This window comes from Eptatretus burgeri, chromosome 12 (genome assembly GCF_056783735.1).
Source record: "Eptatretus burgeri isolate ZD-2024b chromosome 12, Ebu_testis_v1, whole genome shotgun sequence".
NCBI lineage: Eukaryota > Metazoa > Chordata > Myxini > Myxiniformes > Myxinidae > Eptatretus > Eptatretus burgeri.
In genome coordinates this window covers 1436552-1454749 of record NC_140972.1, presented here as the reverse complement: position 1 = coordinate 1454749, position 18198 = coordinate 1436552, and the positions used below count along the sequence as shown (strand labels likewise).

Sequence of the window (18198 nt, the reverse complement as noted above, 5' to 3'; positions counted from 1 at the left end):
CACGTTGACTGTGACAGGAGAGGAAGTCTGCGAGTCATGAGTGGAGATGGCCTTGGATACCATAGGAAGAGAGTTTGGTGAGCAGGGCAGGGTGTCAGACCGTGTCAAAAGCACGCAATATGTCTTGGGATATGGTTCTGATTTCATGTCCAGCATTGAGGACCTCCATCCATTGTTGGGAGAGCAGAAGCAGCATATCCAACATAAGGTGACCTGTTCTGAAACTAAATTGATGATCGGAAATCGGCCATTAGAGAAGAGAAAGGACTTAATGTCTGAAGTGATGATGGATTCCATAACCTTGCTGATGATTGGGAGAAGGCCGATTGGTCTGCAGTTACAGGGAACTGTTTTTGCACCTTTTTATGCAGGGCAGTGATGTTTGCTGATTTCCAAGCAGATGGCAGATGACCTTGAGCAAATGATAGGGTGAATAGAACAGAGAGAGGGTGAGCAAGAGCAGAGGAGCGAGCAGGTTTTTAGGACACGTGGGCTAATGCCTTCTGGACCGGTTGCAGAATCTGAGTCGAGGTTTGACTGCAAGCTTTCCACCTTGTCAGAAGAAAAGGACACAGAGACCAGGGACAGTTGCTTGCAACTGGGTAAGGTTGCTACAGAAAGCAGTGGGTTTGGGACACAAGATTTTGATGCAAACACTGAGTTTAGGCATTCAGCTTTTTCACATGCGGTTTAAGCAGTGCGGCCATTTGAGGTAAGGGAGGGGATGGAGGGAACATACAGCAGAAACAGATTTGATTAGATGCCACCAGGATTTGGTAAGGGAGAGAGGTTGAGAGTTCAGACTTGACCTTAGAAAGATGTTTTCTGGCTCTCCTGAGGGTAAATACACACTTGTTCTGAGCTTTATGGAAGGAACTGAGATTACCCTCAGTTGGGTTTGCTTTCCTGAGGCAAAGGCAAGTTGTTTCAGGACAACTGCCTCGTCACAAGCCTCAGTGAACCATGGGTGGGAGGAAGGGTAGGACAACTGAAGACGACAGGCGATAAATCTGTGCATGAGAGAGAGAGAGAGAGAGAGAGAGAGAGAGAGAGAGAGAGAGAGAGAGAGAGAGAGGGAGAGAGAGAGAGAGAGAGAGAGAGAAAGAGAGAGAGAGAGAGAGAGAGAGAGAGAGAGAGAGAGAGAGAGAGAGAGAGAGACAGAGACTGAGAGAGAGAGAGAGACAGAGACAGAGACAGAGACTGAGAGAGAGAGACAGAGACAGAGACAGAGACAGAGACAGAGACAGAGACAGAGACAGAGACAGAGACAGAGACAGAGACAGAGACAGAGACAGAGACAGAGACAGAGACAGAGACAGAGACAGAGACAGAGACAGAGACAGAGAGAGAGAGAGAGAGAGAGAGAGAGAGAGAGAGAGAGAGAGAGAGAGAGAGAGAGAGAGAGAGAGAGGAAGAGAGAGAGAGAGAGAGAGAGAGAGAGAGAGAGAGAGAGAGAGAGAGAGAGAGAGAGAGAGAGAGAGAGAGAGAGAGAGAGAAAAAGTTTCTTGGAAAGAATTCCTTATGTATTGGAGCCAAAAGGCCAAAAGCCATTGGTCTCCATAGCTTCATGGCTGCTTTCCTGTATTATTCTTTCATTATTCTCGAATTGCTCTCTGGATGTACTGCATGTCCTCTCTTTTTCTTCCTCCCTTCTCTTCCCCTCCCTTTCTCTCTCTGTTCTTAGATTTCTCATCAATGTGCTGGCAAGCCTTTGTGTACTGACAAGCCTCTGTAAAGGAATTATGTAATTCTGACAGCCTGATACATATTCTGTCCAGAATTGCTTTGCTGGTAGTTGGACCGCTGTTCGACCCTTGCTCGCATTCCTGTGCGTTTGTTGTTTCTGACCAAGGCGATAAGAACTTTCTGATTTGTCTCTCCTGTGTGCATATTTCATTAAACCGGCCCAGACACGGTGAGATGTGGGTCATTATGACCGGCCTCCCCTCCTGGTTTTCGTTTCTGTTCTTCTCCTCGTCCCCCTATATACTTCCCCCACCTTCCCTTGGGTATTATATATAGACGATTCCTATGAGCTCCGATTAGTGGAGACCATTGTATGTATTTCATCAATGCTCCTTCGTTCTGTAATTACGTAATAAAAATTTTCTGTTTGATGAACTTTGCCTTGAGTGGACAATTGAGTTTCTCGAGTTCCACAACACAAGTAATAATTATTCATTCAATGAAACTGAAAATTAGATATGTATCTTCATTTTTGAAAATCAGGAATTCATGACTCAGGTTCAGATTATTTTCCCAAAATATTGTGGCGCTCAGATTAACAAAACTTCACATCACAAATATTTTGTGAAAAATTAAATAAATGACACATGAAATGACATTGAGGCAATTTTCAATCGGTTCACAATGTGATGAAAAAGAAGTCTTGTAACATTTTGAATTTTGTTTCCTTTAATTCCGGTGGGTGTGGAATCATACAGAACAAATAAAATAACATTTTGTGAAATAGATTGATGATGTACAGGTTTCAATGAGATTCTTCAGTCACAATGCGCACACATGAAGATAAAGTCAACACATCGTGACGTCTGATGATCTCTGTCAGAATAATCAATGGTCATCGTCTTTGAATATCAGAATTAATGACATTTATAAAAGAATTTCAAAATATTTAAAAAGTCAAAATGATGATTGTAATTTGGAAGAATTAATATTGCACTTTGTGTAGATCATTTGCAACTTAGTTTGAAGCACTGTTTTAAATAGACATATCAATTTCACCTGTTATTAAATTGTTTTAAATAGACATATCAATTTCACCTGTTATTAAGTTATGAAGAAGAGAGATCAATTCCACTTGATATTAAATTGTTTAAGAAGAGAGATCAATTCCACCTGATATTAAATTGTTTTAAATAGACGTATCAATTTCACCTGTTATTAAATTGTTTAAAAAGCCATCAATTTCACCTAATATTAAGTTGTTGAAGAAGAGAGATCAATTCCACCTGATATTAAATTGTTTTAAATAGAAAGATCAATATCACCTGTAATTAAATTGTTTAAAAAGCCATCAATCCCACCTGATATTAAATTGTTTTAAATAGAAAGATCAATTTCACCTGTTATTAAATTGTTTAAAAAGGGAGTTCAATTAAACCTTTTATTAAATTGTTTAAAAAGCTTGGTGTTGGCTTAAAAAAGCCTGGTGTTAGCATAGTGGTTAGGGTCGCGGCTTGGGATCCAAAAGGTCTTGAGTTCAAGCCCCGTTGGCCGCTTGAATTAATACACACCAGGAGGTTGTCTCAGCCTGTCATCCTTCCGAGGTCGGCAAAGGGAGTACCAGTGTACTGGGCCCGGTGTATGCCCCGCTTAGAATAGGTGTACCATATCCCTGTGTCATAAGAGGAGACCAGGGTTGCGTCAGGAAGGGCATCCGGTGTAAAACCTGTGCAAAATGATTATGCGGATCATAACGGATGATCCGCTGTGGCGACCCCTAACGGGAGCAGCCGAAAGAAGAAGAAGAAAAAGATGAAGATTGAATTGTTTAAAAGGAGAGATCAATTTCACCTGTAATTAAATTGTTTAAAAAGAGAGATCAATTGAACCTGTTTTTAAATTGTTTAAAAAGACATCAATTTCATCTGTTATTAAATTGTTTAAGAAGAGAGATCAATTCCAGCTGATATTAAATTGTTTTAAACAGAAAGATCAATTTCACCTGTTATTAAATTGTTTAAAAAGAGAGATTAATTTCACCTGTTATTAAATTGTTTAAAAAGAGAGATCAATTAAACCTGTTATTAAATTGTTTAAAAAGAGAGATCAATTTCACGTGTTATTAAATTGATTAAAAAGAGAGATCAATTTCACCTGTTGTTAAATTGTTTAAAATGAGAGATCAATTTCATGTTATTTAATAAGACATCAACCATGCATCATGTTCTTCAACATCAACCATGCATCAACCATCAACCATGCTTTTCGCTCTCATATGAACATCGTCAAGGTATACAAATTGATCAAAAAGACAAATTTACCCTTTTAAAAATTGTTTTGAATGAGACCTCTGATCTCTGATCAGATCAGAATGCAAGATCGCTGAGAGACCACAAACCCAACCATTTAACCACCATGTCGACTCGGTGTAGGGAACAGAATGTCCTTTGAATAAAGATGTTCTTTCCTTCTTGAAACAAGTGTGTCCTTGTTCAACCGGAACATAAAAGTTTCCTTTTGATTTATGATGTGTGGAGGAACGAAACGTGTTGTAAAATAAAGCCTGGATGGACAAGAGTGAAAGGGGAAATAATAGACTTCCCAGAATGAACCATTTTGAGAGAGATCTGGAGACTGAATCGGAATACCTTGTGATGGTTGATCATGTTAAACTCATGGATCATTTAGTTTATATTTAATAATCTACTATTTTAATTGCTTACATCTTTCTCTTATGGGCTGGCAGCATGGTCTGCAGGTGTGCAGACTCACCTCAAAGCTGACTCGACTGGGTTTGAATCTCAGCCGAGCTATCATTTGTCAGAGTGGTGTTTCACAGGCAGGGTTGTGTGTGTGTTTGTGTGTTCGTGTGTGTGTGTGTGTGTGCGTGTGTGTGCAATGACCTTGCATGGATGTTGAACTGGACGTCCCATCTTCCAGCATTAGTTTTTGGACATTATTGATCCCACGGTGTACTTCGTGAAGAGTTGGCGAGCTATCTCTGGCACCTTGGCCAAATTCCAAATTCCTGTTCTGACTCCCTGTGTCAGAGTGGTGACCCGTCGATGATTGTAACCTGAGCCATGTAAACTACTTCGGCAGCACCGACGCTCTGTTTAAAGCATGGTTCATGATCTGCTCTTTATTACATCACATTTTACATTAACTTTGTTTGTTGTTTGTTTTTTATTGTATATCTTCACGTTGTTGGACCTTTATAATTATTATATTTATCTCGTTATTTTGAAAGGGATGTTCATTAAAGTACATGGAATTATCAAAAGAACATTTGCATTGAAATCCAAGTTCCTGACACAGGTTTTACTGGAACTTATTAACTGGAGCTTCTCCCCTAGGGAGTTCCCTGAAAACACCTACAACTACATTATGAGTGAAGAAAAGATGAAAGCCTCCTGGAAGAGAGTGTTTGCATTCGTCTACCGGTACGTCATCCAATGATCTTGAGAAGGATCATTACGTAGAGGGGTGTGAGATCAATTGTATTCCCTTCTATAAACATCCACACATGACGTTTGTTGTACCAAGATGATTTGAGAATGGGATGCAAAAAGTGAATTATAAACATTTCTTTCATGTCCAAGTTCACATAATATTTATAAAAATGGGATTTTTCACTTACAACTCCATTCCTTCCCATCCTTCCCCTCTTGGTGTACAATTGTTTTTATTTGTTTTCTCTCCCTATTATCTGCAATTCCTATCTTCCCCACTTTCCCAACATCCCCCATCCCTCTCAACAAAACACTCTGTGTCTTGTCTTAAATCCCCCCCAAAAATAATCTCTCTTTCTCCTTGCATACCCACGAGTTCCGATCCTTCTGCTTCTTCCTCTTCTTCTTCTTAATCCTGCAGGCACACCTTCTTTATTCTACTTGCGCTGACCAACTCGAGCCTTTACCTTCACGATTTCTTCCGCCAACCGTCCATTCGCGAATCTTACCTATTCTTCAAAAATACATCAAAAATTAATAATCTTCCTTGTATCCTTTCTATATATACACCTCCTGTAATCATGAGTCACTCTCCACTCTTCCTGATACATTTCATCGACCCAGCAGCTTCACTCTGCGTTTACCGTTCCAAATTCACCACACACCTCCACGATTTTACCTCAACCTCCCCTTTTCCAAACATAACGCAATCCTTATTTGAAATAAATAAATTCACTTTTGACGATACACCTCCCATAACCACGTGATTCTCCCCATTCACGATTCACCTCCACGGTTTTTTTCTACAAACATTCCATTTCCTAATCTGATGAAAACTCTCAAATAATAATAATAATAATAATAATAATAATAACGGTTTCTTATAATGCCTCATCTGCCTCTTTCACACGTGTGGTGCTCTTCACTGCATCATAATTCACTTGTCTTGTTCTATTTCCACAGACTGTTCTCAATTCGACCTCATATGTGGTGACTTCAATTGTCATCATGCCAGTTTGCAAGGTGTGGGTACCTCTCTCACCTGTCATCTCTTCTGGATCTGATTTTGACAAATTTCCCTGAAATTATTGGCTGTTCTTTCTCCGCTCCAATCGGTTCTTCTGACCACGTCCTTGTCAAAGTGGACATCTCTCTGGCTGTTATCAGAGAACCACCTCAGTGCAGTTGAGTCTGAAATTTCACTCATGCTGACTGGCAGGGTCTCCAAGAAGCCATCAAACTTCAAGACTGGTCTCCCGTCACTACTTTCTCCAACATCATCTCATCCTGGGTATTCTTTCGAAGATATTTGCTCTCCCTCATGCACAGATTTATCCCCTCTCGTCTTCAGTTGTCCTACCCTTCCTCCGTCCCATGGTTCACTTTAGCTTGTGGCGAGGCAGTTCTCCTTAAACAACATCCCTTTGCCTCATGGAAAGCAAACCCAACTAAGGGTAATCTCAGTTCCTTCCATAAAGCTTGGAGCAAGTGTGTATCTACCCTCAGGAGAGCCAGAAAACAACATCTTTCCAAGCTCAAGTCTGAACTCTCAAACTTCTCTCCCTCCTCCAAATCCTGGAGGCAACTAATCAAATCAGTTTCAGGTGTGTGTTTTAATGGGGTTTCTGGATAATGGGGTGTGGCGCTGCCGGTACCTGTGCGGGAGGACGAAAGTTCGAGTCTTCAGGTCCTTGGTGCTTCCAGTCTTGCTCTATGGATGCGAGACTTGGATTCTGACCAAGGATATCTGAGACGGAGACTTAATTCATTTGGTGCCAGGTCTCTTCGGAGAATCCTTGGTTATCGCTAGTCGGACTTTTTGTCCAAGTAGTGGTTGCTGAGAGAGATTCAAATGAGATTTGTTACCTGCATTGTCTGTGAGCATCAGCTGTGGCTGTATGGACATGTGCCTCATTTTCCTAGCGCTGATCCTGCTCACCAGATTATCTCATTGAGGGAGTCTCTTGAGTGGAGGAGGCCAATGGGCTGACCACATGCCTCGTGGTTTCAGCAGGCTGATCGGCATCTCAAGGTAATGGGGATGGTCCAGGCATCTGCCTGGAGGGTGGCCAAACGGAGGCCCCTGGAGTACCGACCGATGGAAAGTGGACGCAGTGACGCGCTGCTCTGGCACATTCTCCCATACCTGACCTGACCTGACCTGATGACTCTACCCTCTGCCATACCATCGGTCATCCCTCAGACCGGCATGCAGCAGCTTCTTCGCTCACTGCAGATCTGGGTTAAATCACAAAGTGGTCCAACACGTGGAACATGTCTTTCAATCCGGACAAATCTCACACTCTCACTATGTCTCTCTGAAAGGACCGTTTCGACTCCCCCCCCCCCAATCCACTTTCTCAACAATCCTCTTGAAGAAGTCCTTTCTTTCAAGCTTCTGGGTCTCACTATGTGCCATGATCTTTCCTGGGAAAGCCACATTTCCAACCTGGCCTTCAAAGCCAGTCACTGGGAATCCTCCGTCGTGCAAAGTCCTTCTTCGGCCCACCTGAGCTACTGACCACTTACAAAGCTTTTGTCCACATCCTGATGGAGTTCTGCTCTCCCCTCTGGGATGGTGCTCCTGCCTCCCACGTTTTTCGGCTTCACGCTGTGGAAACCAAGGCATTTCGGATCATTGGTATCTCCCATGAAGAGGCTGAGTCTTTGGGCCTCTCTCTCTTTCACCACAGGTCTGTCAGTGGTCTTTTTGTCTTCTGCCATCTCCTCTCCGGTCTTGCCCCCCACCCCACCTCCCTGTTGAGTCTGTGATTTGTCCCCACTATGTTTCCAAAGGGTGCTCAAGGTCCGCCAACAACCCCCTTCGAGTAAAACTACCAAAATCACAAAACACTGCTCACCTTCACTCTTTCATTCCTCTTTTTCCCACCTTTGGAACAAACTCCCTCACTCTGTTCAATCCCATTCTTCCCTCCAGGCCTTCAAAACCGCTGTTCACCACAATACCTTATTGTCCCCCATCCAATACCTCTATCTTTTGCACCCCCGTTCGTCCACCCCAAACCCACCTGCTTCAAATTCCCTGCTTTCCTGACTGAAATTCCCTGTAATGTCCATCTTGTATCCCCCGTGTTCCCCGCCCCATCCCTCCCCGCCCCATTCCACAGATTTCCTGATGTCTCTGTTCCCCACTGTGTTGTCCTTCCCACTCCCGCCGCTCATGTCTCATGCCCCCATTGTTGTGTGTTGTGTGCTCGCTCTCATACGAGCCTCGATAAGGTACAGAATAATATATATTCCCACGACGTCCATCGTTTCTTACCGACATCCTTCCTCGCTGGATTCTCATCACATCCTTTCCCTTTTTTTCCTGCACTTATCAAGGGATCAACAACTTCAGGATTCATCGATTTGTGATGAAGAGAAAGGATAAACCTTCAAAACTTGAAGATAATTCAGAATGAAACAAACTTGAATCTCAATTGGAATTTGAACATTTTTGATGGACAATGTCTCTTTAAATTCTATTTCGTTCTCCTTCACAACCATCATCATATTGTACCAATTTATAAAATAATAACAATCACTTAAAAACCACACAGGTTCCCAGGATCAGATCAGATCCATTCCAACATTCTGAATGACGTGTGTACATCCTTCTGTTTAATCGAGCAGAAATCCCTTCTCAAAGGAACAGTTCCATCAGGCTGGAGGAAAGCTGACGGAGTGCTGATCAAAAAGAAAGGAAACAGGAATGAACAAGGCAATTAGCATGGTGTCAACTTGAGTTGTGTGGCAGGCAAGTTCATGGCAAACATACTGAGGGATGTCTGTGTTGAACACATGGAACAGAACGCTCTGTTTACGGACAACCACCACTCAAACTGTGATGTCATACATTGTGGACACAAGAATCCAAATGTTGAGTTCGTCATAAATAAACACAACTCTACCATAACATAAACATGAGCAGAACGAGAGCGACAATAGGTGGAGCACACACCGTGTAGGAAAAAGATCAAAACCCCCAAATATCCCCAAACCTCAAAGCAGGGGAAGAAGAAGATCAATAGGTTTCAAGTGTTGAGAATGATGAACCAAGTTGACAAGATCACGAAGGGAATATTCTTCAACAGACGAGCAGAGGAACAAATACGAGGAAACTGGTTCATGAGATTCACGGGAAATTACCGGAAGTAGATAAAGAAAAACATTCGGTGAAAGAACAATTACACAGTGGAACAATGTCCGCACACAAATGGTTATCTGTGCTACGGTGAACCAAGTTCAGTTCAACAGAGTTAATACTGGAAACATGACCCCGGAAATATGACCAACAGATACCACGTGACCACAATTATAACTTCAATGTGCAGGAAGAACAATCAGATGACTGAAAATCCTGGAACAAGTGATGTGTGTGTGTGTGTGTGTGTGTTTGTGTGTGTGTGTGTGTGTGTCTGTCTGTGTGTGTGTCTGTGTGTGTGTGTGTGTGTGTGTGTGTGTGTGTGTGTGTGTGTGTGTGTGTGTGTGTGTGTGTGTGTGTGTGTGTGTGTATGTGTGTCTGTGTGCGATTTATTTGGATCTCTTCCGTGAGTCTGACACCATGTATTAAAGAAGTTTTCATTTCCTGGGAGGGATCACTCCATGAAAGAGGTCTCTGTTTTTGCCATATGTGTGAAGGGGTCGACCCAAACATACAAAAGTTGAAAATCCTTGATGTAAGAAATGTGAGCAGGAAGTTTGTATTACATGTTGTACACGATTCAATGCAAGTTTAGTTACTGGTTTTGTTTGTTTGCAGATCAGACTTGGTGGAGATGAAATATGATTCCACGGAACAGGGTCCAAAATTAATAGATTACAATATCTTTCATCCAGAGGCATTCTTCATGAGGTTTCAGGCCAATAACACCAGTAAGTATTAAAAACTTTCACATTTTAGTTTACATAATGCTCTTTTATCGGTACAAAACAATATTTACTAATATTTCACTCCACTTCATTACAGATTTGGAATGTGATTTATTATTGTGTGATGATTGTTCATGAGTTAGTTTGATTGTTCCATAACACCCCCAGTGGTCCAGGGCCTTGTGTATTCCCATGGGAATTTTATGATAAATCCAATGTTTATTGTATTAAATGTGTTGATATGTTATGGAACATTGGAAGCAAGTCGGGTTCCATGTTTTTATACGAGTTCAATAATACATTTTGAGATCCCAGAATGAGGACACCATATAATCGGTGTCTCGCTCTTCCCCATTGTCTGTGATTGTTTCGAGATCAGTGTTGAGATGCCTTGGTTCATTGTCCTTTTGTGTGTGAGCTTCCAAGATCGCCATCAGCTTAAACTTGTTCAGGCAGACTTGAAGGGAGCCATCTGATGTAAATCGAGATCTTGGAATGGAACTGAACTGGCACATTCCAACAGCGACTTGGAGATCAACATCTGGGTGTGATCATGCATTGATGAGCAGTCGAGCGAACAGTGATAGGTTCTCCTTGAGCTCAACATGAGTGGCAAACTTGAGATTTTTCTTTGAAGCAGATTTCCACGTCAGACGATTCAGCGTATTGCTGGGTGATGTCTTCATGGCTGGAATGGTGAGCTTGGGATCCGAGGGTCCTGAGTTCAAATTCCGAATTGCTGTTGAATTAAGACCAGGTGGCGTTGACTCAGCCTGTCATCCTGAGGTTGGCAAAAATAAGTACCAGCTTGCTGGTATCCTGTGTCGCTGGCGATCTGTCCAGCATTCTGCCCAATAGCCCAGGAAACTGCTTAGGCAGCACCAACGCTCTGCACAGATTATGTTCCCAATGTATGGATCTAGATTGAGCTTGTTCATCTTTTTCCAAGGACTGAGTGCACCAACGATGTGCGTTGTTACAAAATCCTCACAGTACTGATTTCCAATGACAAATCCACTAAAGGTAATACATATCAGGGGTGTGCATGCAAAGTTCAGGGCCCCGAGTTTTCATAGTTTTGGAGTTATGGAGGAGATTGACGGATGAATGGCCTGACACACACACATTTATGAGGAAAGATGACCAATATGAGCAATATTCAAAAATCTCTCTGAATGATCATCAAAACGCACCAAGGTATGTTTTTTGTTCAACATATAACATAAACATTTCGTTGGAAAAAAAAAAAAAAAAAAATATATATATATATGCCCCGGTTAGAATAGGTGTACCACACCCCTGTGTCATAAGAGGCGACCAGGGTTGCGTCAGGAAGGGCATCCGGCGTAAAACCTGTGCCAAATGATTATGCGGATCATAACGGATGATCCACTGTGGCGACCCCAAATGGGAGCAGCCGAAAGTAGAAGAAGAAGAATATATATGTATATATATATGTATATATATATATATATATATATATATATATATATATATATATATATATATATATATATTCATATTTATAAAAATATATCTGTACATATATATTTATAAATAAATACATACATCTTTATTTAAATATATATATATATATATATATATATATATATATATATATATATGCATAGTTTTCATGAGAGATACACCTGGTGTTGGTGTTTGTGCCTGTGTTGTGCTAAATTGTGAGTTTCTCAATTACAGACGATAACAAATTTTGGTTTTTTCAGGTATCAGGGATTTGATTCTTATCCCCATTTGGACGGATCCAAACGAAGTGAAGAAAGAAAGTCGTAAACTTTCTTCAATGTTTCAAGCAGTTCAATCAAAGTGGTACAACACGGTAAGAACAATAAAAAAAAACTCGTTTTTTAAATAAAATCTGTGCAGATCTCCCGTTGTAAATTTAATATCCACTCCACATACCCTATGACTCTTGAAATATTTTTTATGACACAATGTAAATTCAATAATTTATAACGCAGGTACATTTTGAAATTAACCTTCAACAAAATTTTGAGAAATACTTCAGAAAGTTTAATAACAATGGTGTAAAGTCAAGGGCTCAGGATGTGCAACGAATGTTTGGATGGATTCCTTGGTTTGAGGGTCCACGAAGCCAACATCATCAATGGAGTCATAAATGGAGCTTTGTGGACACAAGTACATTTCCATAACGTCGATCATACATCCTTCAATCGTGGACATGAGTACATTTACACAATTACCATCACGCATCCTTCAATCCTTCATCTGGAAAGAAGATTAGAAATTAAATAATATAATTCTGGTGATCGAGGATCCAAAGAGATCACATTACCTTTTCCTGTTTCTTCTGTAGATGACCGCCATGTTTCTCGGAGACTTTAGTGCCATGAAACATCCTCAGGAGGACGAAAGTTTGAACCAGTTTGGTGACTTCCTTTGGCTCATTGATGAGAATATGGACACAATGGTGAAAGAGGATATCAACTCTGCAAATGACCGGTTTGTTTGCAATTCCTCAATTATATTGGGACATTATATAGTAAGAGCAACTACAATCCTGAATGATGTGCTCATTGGGATTATTCAGTTATAACATTCGCAAAAATGTGAAACTTGTTCTTCTCCTTACCCCACTCCACCCAGATTCCTTACCTGTTACCTATCCCCAACCCTTTCCCTTATTTTCCAAACTCTCAACCTATTTCCTTTCATTTCTCTTTCCTCTTACAATGACATAGCTTCAGTTGTTAACCACAAGCCTGGTGTTGTTTAAGAGTAACCAATGTTAACTACAACATTTAGACTAAATGCAATATCAATAAATAAATAACTAAATAATAAACACCTTGCAGACACACAATTGAATTGTTTTCTTCAAAGGAACTTTGCAAAAACGTGTTCTTGATTCGTAACAAATTATCTTTACATGTTTCATGATGATTTATCTGTGAATATCAGTTAGACTCATGAACTACCAACTGCAATATGATTACATCACTACCCATAAATGAACACACACACACACACACACACACACACACACACACACACACACACACACACACACACACACACACACACACACACACACACACACACACACACACACACACACACACACACACACACACACACACACACACACACACACACACACCTGGCACAGAAACCACTCCGAAGTCGGTTTCCATCTCAGATGAATAACTTTATTAGCCTCTGTTGGACTTCATGCGAAATGAGGGCGAACGGATTTGGTTTCTGTTCACGTCCCTGCGTGCTTGTGTCCTCAACCATTTCTCGGACATGCATTTACCGATGTTGTTTAAACTTGTCATACACATAACGAATGATGTCTTACATATGCTTGTCATTTATTTTTCCACATCAGATCGAAGATGGCCGACTGGTAGGCTGGCGTCCATTTTAGTTGCACATAAATATGGGCTAGCCCTTCACGTCCACACAGCAAAATTACTGAAACAACGGGGCTGTGACATTTTATGTCTTTTTTATACTTGTTTTCCCAACCTTTTTCCTTGTGGGATCTGCAGGGAATCCTTACATTCTGAAATCCCACACCGATTCATTGGTCCATCCAATGGCACAACACCCTATCATGATAAACATAATGATGAGATATTGTGTGCTGTTTGGGTTAGGTTTAGGGGTAGGGTTGGAGTTACCTTCCTCTGTGTGTAATTCGGTTCTCTCCCCCTTGTTTCCCTTCACGTGTTTTCAAACTTACAGATTTGTGGTTTTTGGATCGGCATTACAAGAGGCTATTGTACCTGGATCAGCAAAACCTTTGAACATTCAGACGGAATACTCTCTCAGTGAGAATGAGGTATGAGCAGGGTATACCTGTCACTGATTGGACATTCAGAACCTACCGATCATTCATAGTGCACTTTTCTATTGATGGTTGATCGTTTGGTGCTTGGTTATACTTGGCGTTCCATAAAGTGTGCACAAGTACATCAATCGGGTTTTACATGGCAATGAAGGATGAAAGGTTACGTTTCTCCTTCATTTAGATCTATCTGGTTTACAATTAATACAGTTCTGTGTTCCATAGACGTAATGATTTTTTTGGTTTTCCCAGTTTCATGAAATTTCTGTTTTATATAATACTTTTTCCCATTTTAATTGAGGATGAGTTCAATGAACCTGGAGCAACATATCAGAGGTGATAAATGTCCTCAGTAAACACAGAAGATGATCAATGTGTGTTTGGAATTTAAAGTACCCAGACGAGTGTAATATTATACACAATACATATGATCTGTTAAATCAATAAGTTTGATGATAAAAGATAAGATTTAAAATGTTTATGAGGACATGTTCAAAGTAACGTGGTTAAAGGATTCCTTTTCCTGATACTCCCACAGGCTCTGTGTGTCAGTGACCATTACCCTATCGAAGTGGATCTGAAGGAAATACCGGTTTAAACGTGTCGCACCCAAGATCGTGAGCAACTCTCGATTTGATGCAATCGCCGAGAGCACATCATGAAAGGGTGCAGCTAATAATGGAGCTTTTAAGGGATTAAATTCGTGATTATTCAGCATTTGTGCTTTTCTTGTCCCTTTGCAAATCTTTTGCCGAACATATAATTCTATAAGTGGTTTATTGAACAAGTTTTAAATGGTATTGTCTTGGGGTTCATCAGTAAAGTGATTGGGCAGTCTTTTCACAACTTCTTCACATTATGCATGCCAGTTCACCGAGCTGTTCTTTTTCTTCTGATTTACTTGTTCCTCCTCTACTCTTTATGTAACTCTTCCATCAATGTCTGTTTCCTGCAAATATAACTCATGAAAACACATGAATGTATTGCGTTTGAATTGTGAAAGCCATGAACAAGAATAATAAATCATTTGTGGAGGTCTGCCATGTCGTTGTCATTCTGACAGAATAATTTACAGAAAGAAAATAATTTATAGAATCCGCTCCATTTTAGGTGTTTGCAAAAAGTCATGGGCCACGTGATATCCTGTACAATTAAAGAGATGTACCCGAAGAAAAGCTGCAATTGGGAACAAAATTCACACAAACATAGTTCAAAATGTCATTCCAAATGATTTCACAAGACAAACTAGGGATGAAGATCACACAGCTGTGTTATTCCATTAAAGGATGTGTGCCTTGAAAAAAGAACTTAATTGTTGATTTAAAAAAAAACTCAAATTGGTAATTATATATTTCATGATGGGTGAGGAGGTCGAGGGGAAATTACTGCAAATACATGACACACACGACTGCAATCTGACCCAGGAAGGTTTTCCCCAGGAGCCAGTAGTTTTCCAACTATCATCAAAGAGTGGGGATCCCGAAGGCTTTGCCTCAATCCCATCATTCGCTGAGCTGCCCCACCTTTTTCATGTTGAAGTCTTCAGTAATGGACTAAATCGTCCACATCGAGGCCAAGTCTTATATAAAAGAACTGCATTGATCGAAAAGTAAGGAAAAAGAGAATTGTCGAAGAGTTTTTAAGGAAGAAATAAATCAGTTTTTTGAAAAGGGGAAAGTCATGTGTTTGGGAAGATGTGAGAAGTTAAAGAATTCCAGAGTATGGCAGTGGAGGGGAAGAAAAAAAACATCGTAACGACCCACCTTTGAGACGCCAATGGCTACACAGTAATCATGTGATGTAGTGGCTTGTCCAGTATTCCTTGATCTCGCTAATGGTGGAGGTACACAAGAAGTAAGTTCTTGTGAGCAGAAACCGAAGTACTATCTGCAGAAAAGAGAAAGAGAGCCTCCTATGTGGCGGAATTTGAGCATGTCAAGTTTTGAGTTCACATTGGCAGAATTGACAAGTCAACTAACTTTGGATTCAATTCTGTCCAGTAAGTTTGTGTAGCTGCAACCTCCCCAGATGTGAGAGCAGTCACAAGGACGAATCAATCATTTCTCGAGTTGGAGCAACTGCTCATAGGAGAAGAACTTTCGACATCTGAACAGGACTCCTAATTTCTTCGAGGCAGACTTAGCTATTTGTGTAATGTGTGGATTCCAGGATACATTTTATGTGAGAGTAATACCTCATCGGTTTATTGTATCAGAAAGTGTAATTGTAGAATTTTCAAAGGAGATTGGAGAAGAGAGAGAGAGAGAGACAGAGACAGAGACAGAGACAGAGACAGAGACAGAGACAGAGACAGAGAGAGAGAGAGAGAGAGAGAGAGACAAAGACAAAGACAAAGACAAAGACAAAGACAAAGACAAAGAGAGAGAGAGAGAGAGAGAGAGAGAGAGAGAGAAAGAGAGAGAGAGAGAGAGAGAGAGAGAGAGAGAGAGAGAGAGAGAGAGAGAGAGAGAGAGAGAGAGAGAGACAAAGACAGAGAGAGACAGACACAGACACAGTTTTTGAAACATTAAACTTAACTTGATTACATTTGCCCCACCAGGAAATTTTGTCCAAATCCGAATTTAAAGAGGTGGCTGTGATGAAACGAGATGTAGATCGAGTGAGGGAAGATGGGGTAGATGGGAATGACATGGAGGAATGTAATGTTGAGTCATCAACATACGAGTGCATTTGGTTATTTGTGGAAGAAAGGTCATTGAGAAAAAGAAGGAAGAGTGTTGGAGACAGAATGGAACCCTGAGGTGCACAGCTTTTGATAGGGAAGGGGATCGATGTTGAACCATCAACAATTAGAGAGATAGAGCGGTCATAGAGGAAGCTCAATACGAGAGAGCAGAGTGAAGGAGGAAAGCCGAAAGAGGAAAGCTTGGATATCAGACCCCGATGCCAAACTCTGTCAAAGGCTTTTGAGATATCAAGGTCTACAACAAAGGATTCCCCAAAGTCTCTCAAAGAAGAGGCCCAGACATTCATATTCATCATGTAAGAAAGGATATCACCTGTAGATCTTGCTTTGTGAAAGCCGTATTGGTGATCATATAGAAGACTCTGAGGTTCAAGATGCTTGAGAAAATGGGAATTGAGACGACATTCAAAGATTTTGGAAACAGTGGAAGTCAGAGCAAGAGGACGGTATTCGAAGGGTTTGAAGGATCACCCTTCTTTAAAATAGGCTGCATTAAGGCATGTTTCCAGGAAAGTGGAAAAGTTTGGGTTTTAAAACAAAAACGAAACAAACGAGCAAGCACGGGTGCAAGCTCTGAAGCAAATTCCTTTATAACGCGAGGAGGAATGCCATCTTGCCAATAGGCCTTGCTTATGTCCAGAGAGAGGAGTATTTTTTTGACTGCATGAAAAGAGATGATTTGGAGGGACATATGATTGGTGAGAGGAGTATCAGAGGGAGATGGAATGTTAGAGTCATCTAGAGTGGAGTTAGAGGAGAAAAGAGAACCAAAAAAGAGTTGCTTTATCGGTTGGAGAGACAGCGATAGCATCATTGGAACGGAAAAGCGAAGGAAAGGTAGAGAGAGACAGAGGTTGTTGGAGATACTTTTAGCTTAGGACCAGAAAGATCCATTAGTGGAAGATGAGAGGTTGTCACATTTATTTTGAATAAAGGAATGCTTAGCTTCACGAATAACATGTTTGCAATGATTTCTGGAAAATATGAAAGAAGAATGCGAATCGGAGGAAGAAGAGTTTTTCCATGTCCGATATGTGGCATCCCTTGCACGAATGGCCAGAGAGCCGGAATTATTGAACTGAGAACGAGTAAGAGAGATAGATTTGAAAGAGAAGGGGATATAAGCCTCCATTCCTGCAACAATAACCTCAGCTGTATGTTCAGTAAAGATAGAGACATCGCTTGAGGAGAGGCAGTAGTCTTTCCAGGGAAAGTCATTAAAGAAGTTTTGTAAACCAGTCCAGTCAGCATTATTGAAATGCCAATACTGACATTTCAACGGAGCATTCAGATGAGAAGAAGTGGTGGTAATTCAAGTGATTTTCACACGATTGAGGTCAGAAGAACCAATTTCAGGTGAAATTTTGTGGTTGTAAAGCAACGGATTGGAAGTGAAGAATAAATCCAAAGTATTGGTCGTGTGGTCATGACGATCTGGGATTTGGGTAGAGTGGGTGATAATTTGTTACAAATCATTAAGAATGGAAAATGTAAGAGCTTCAACCCCCCCCCCCCCCAACATCCGTGTGGGAAGATTTCCACCACTCCTTGTAATGTACATTGAAGTCTCCGAGATAGAGAAATCCTGATTGAGGGTGTTCGGAAGTCATGGTCTCATGGCAAGAGTTAAGACAGTCAAA

At 40.9% G+C, this 18198-nt stretch overlaps 1 protein-coding gene across 1 annotated transcript; it reads left to right on the top strand.

Annotated features, from left to right (window-relative positions):
- Positions 1-5058: 5058 nt before the first annotated feature.
- Positions 5059-14697, top strand: LOC147014967 (deoxyribonuclease gamma-like). Its single transcript, XM_085849230.1, has 6 exons — positions 5059-5129; positions 9904-10016; positions 11744-11856; positions 12355-12500; positions 13749-13845; positions 14390-14697. The coding sequence occupies exons 1-6, from the start codon at positions 5074-5076 to the stop codon at positions 14447-14449; spliced, it is 585 nt and encodes a 194-aa protein (XP_085705356.1). The 5' UTR covers positions 5059-5073; the 3' UTR covers positions 14450-14697.
- Positions 14698-18198: the final 3501 nt, after the last annotated feature.

Bases quoted from the DNA above. Each gene is read 5' to 3' on its own strand.
- LOC147014967 (XM_085849230.1), top strand. From the start codon at position 5,074: ATGAGTGAAGAAAAGATGAAAGCCTCCTGGAAGAGAGTGTTTGCATTC. The intron at 5,130-9,903 runs GTACGTCATCCA...GTTTGTTTGCAG, and splicing joins GTGTTTGCATTCGTCTACCG to ATCAGACTTGGTGGAGATGA. The intron at 11,857-12,354 runs GTAAGAACAATA...TTTCTTCTGTAG, and splicing joins AATCAAAGTGGTACAACACG to ATGACCGCCATGTTTCTCGG.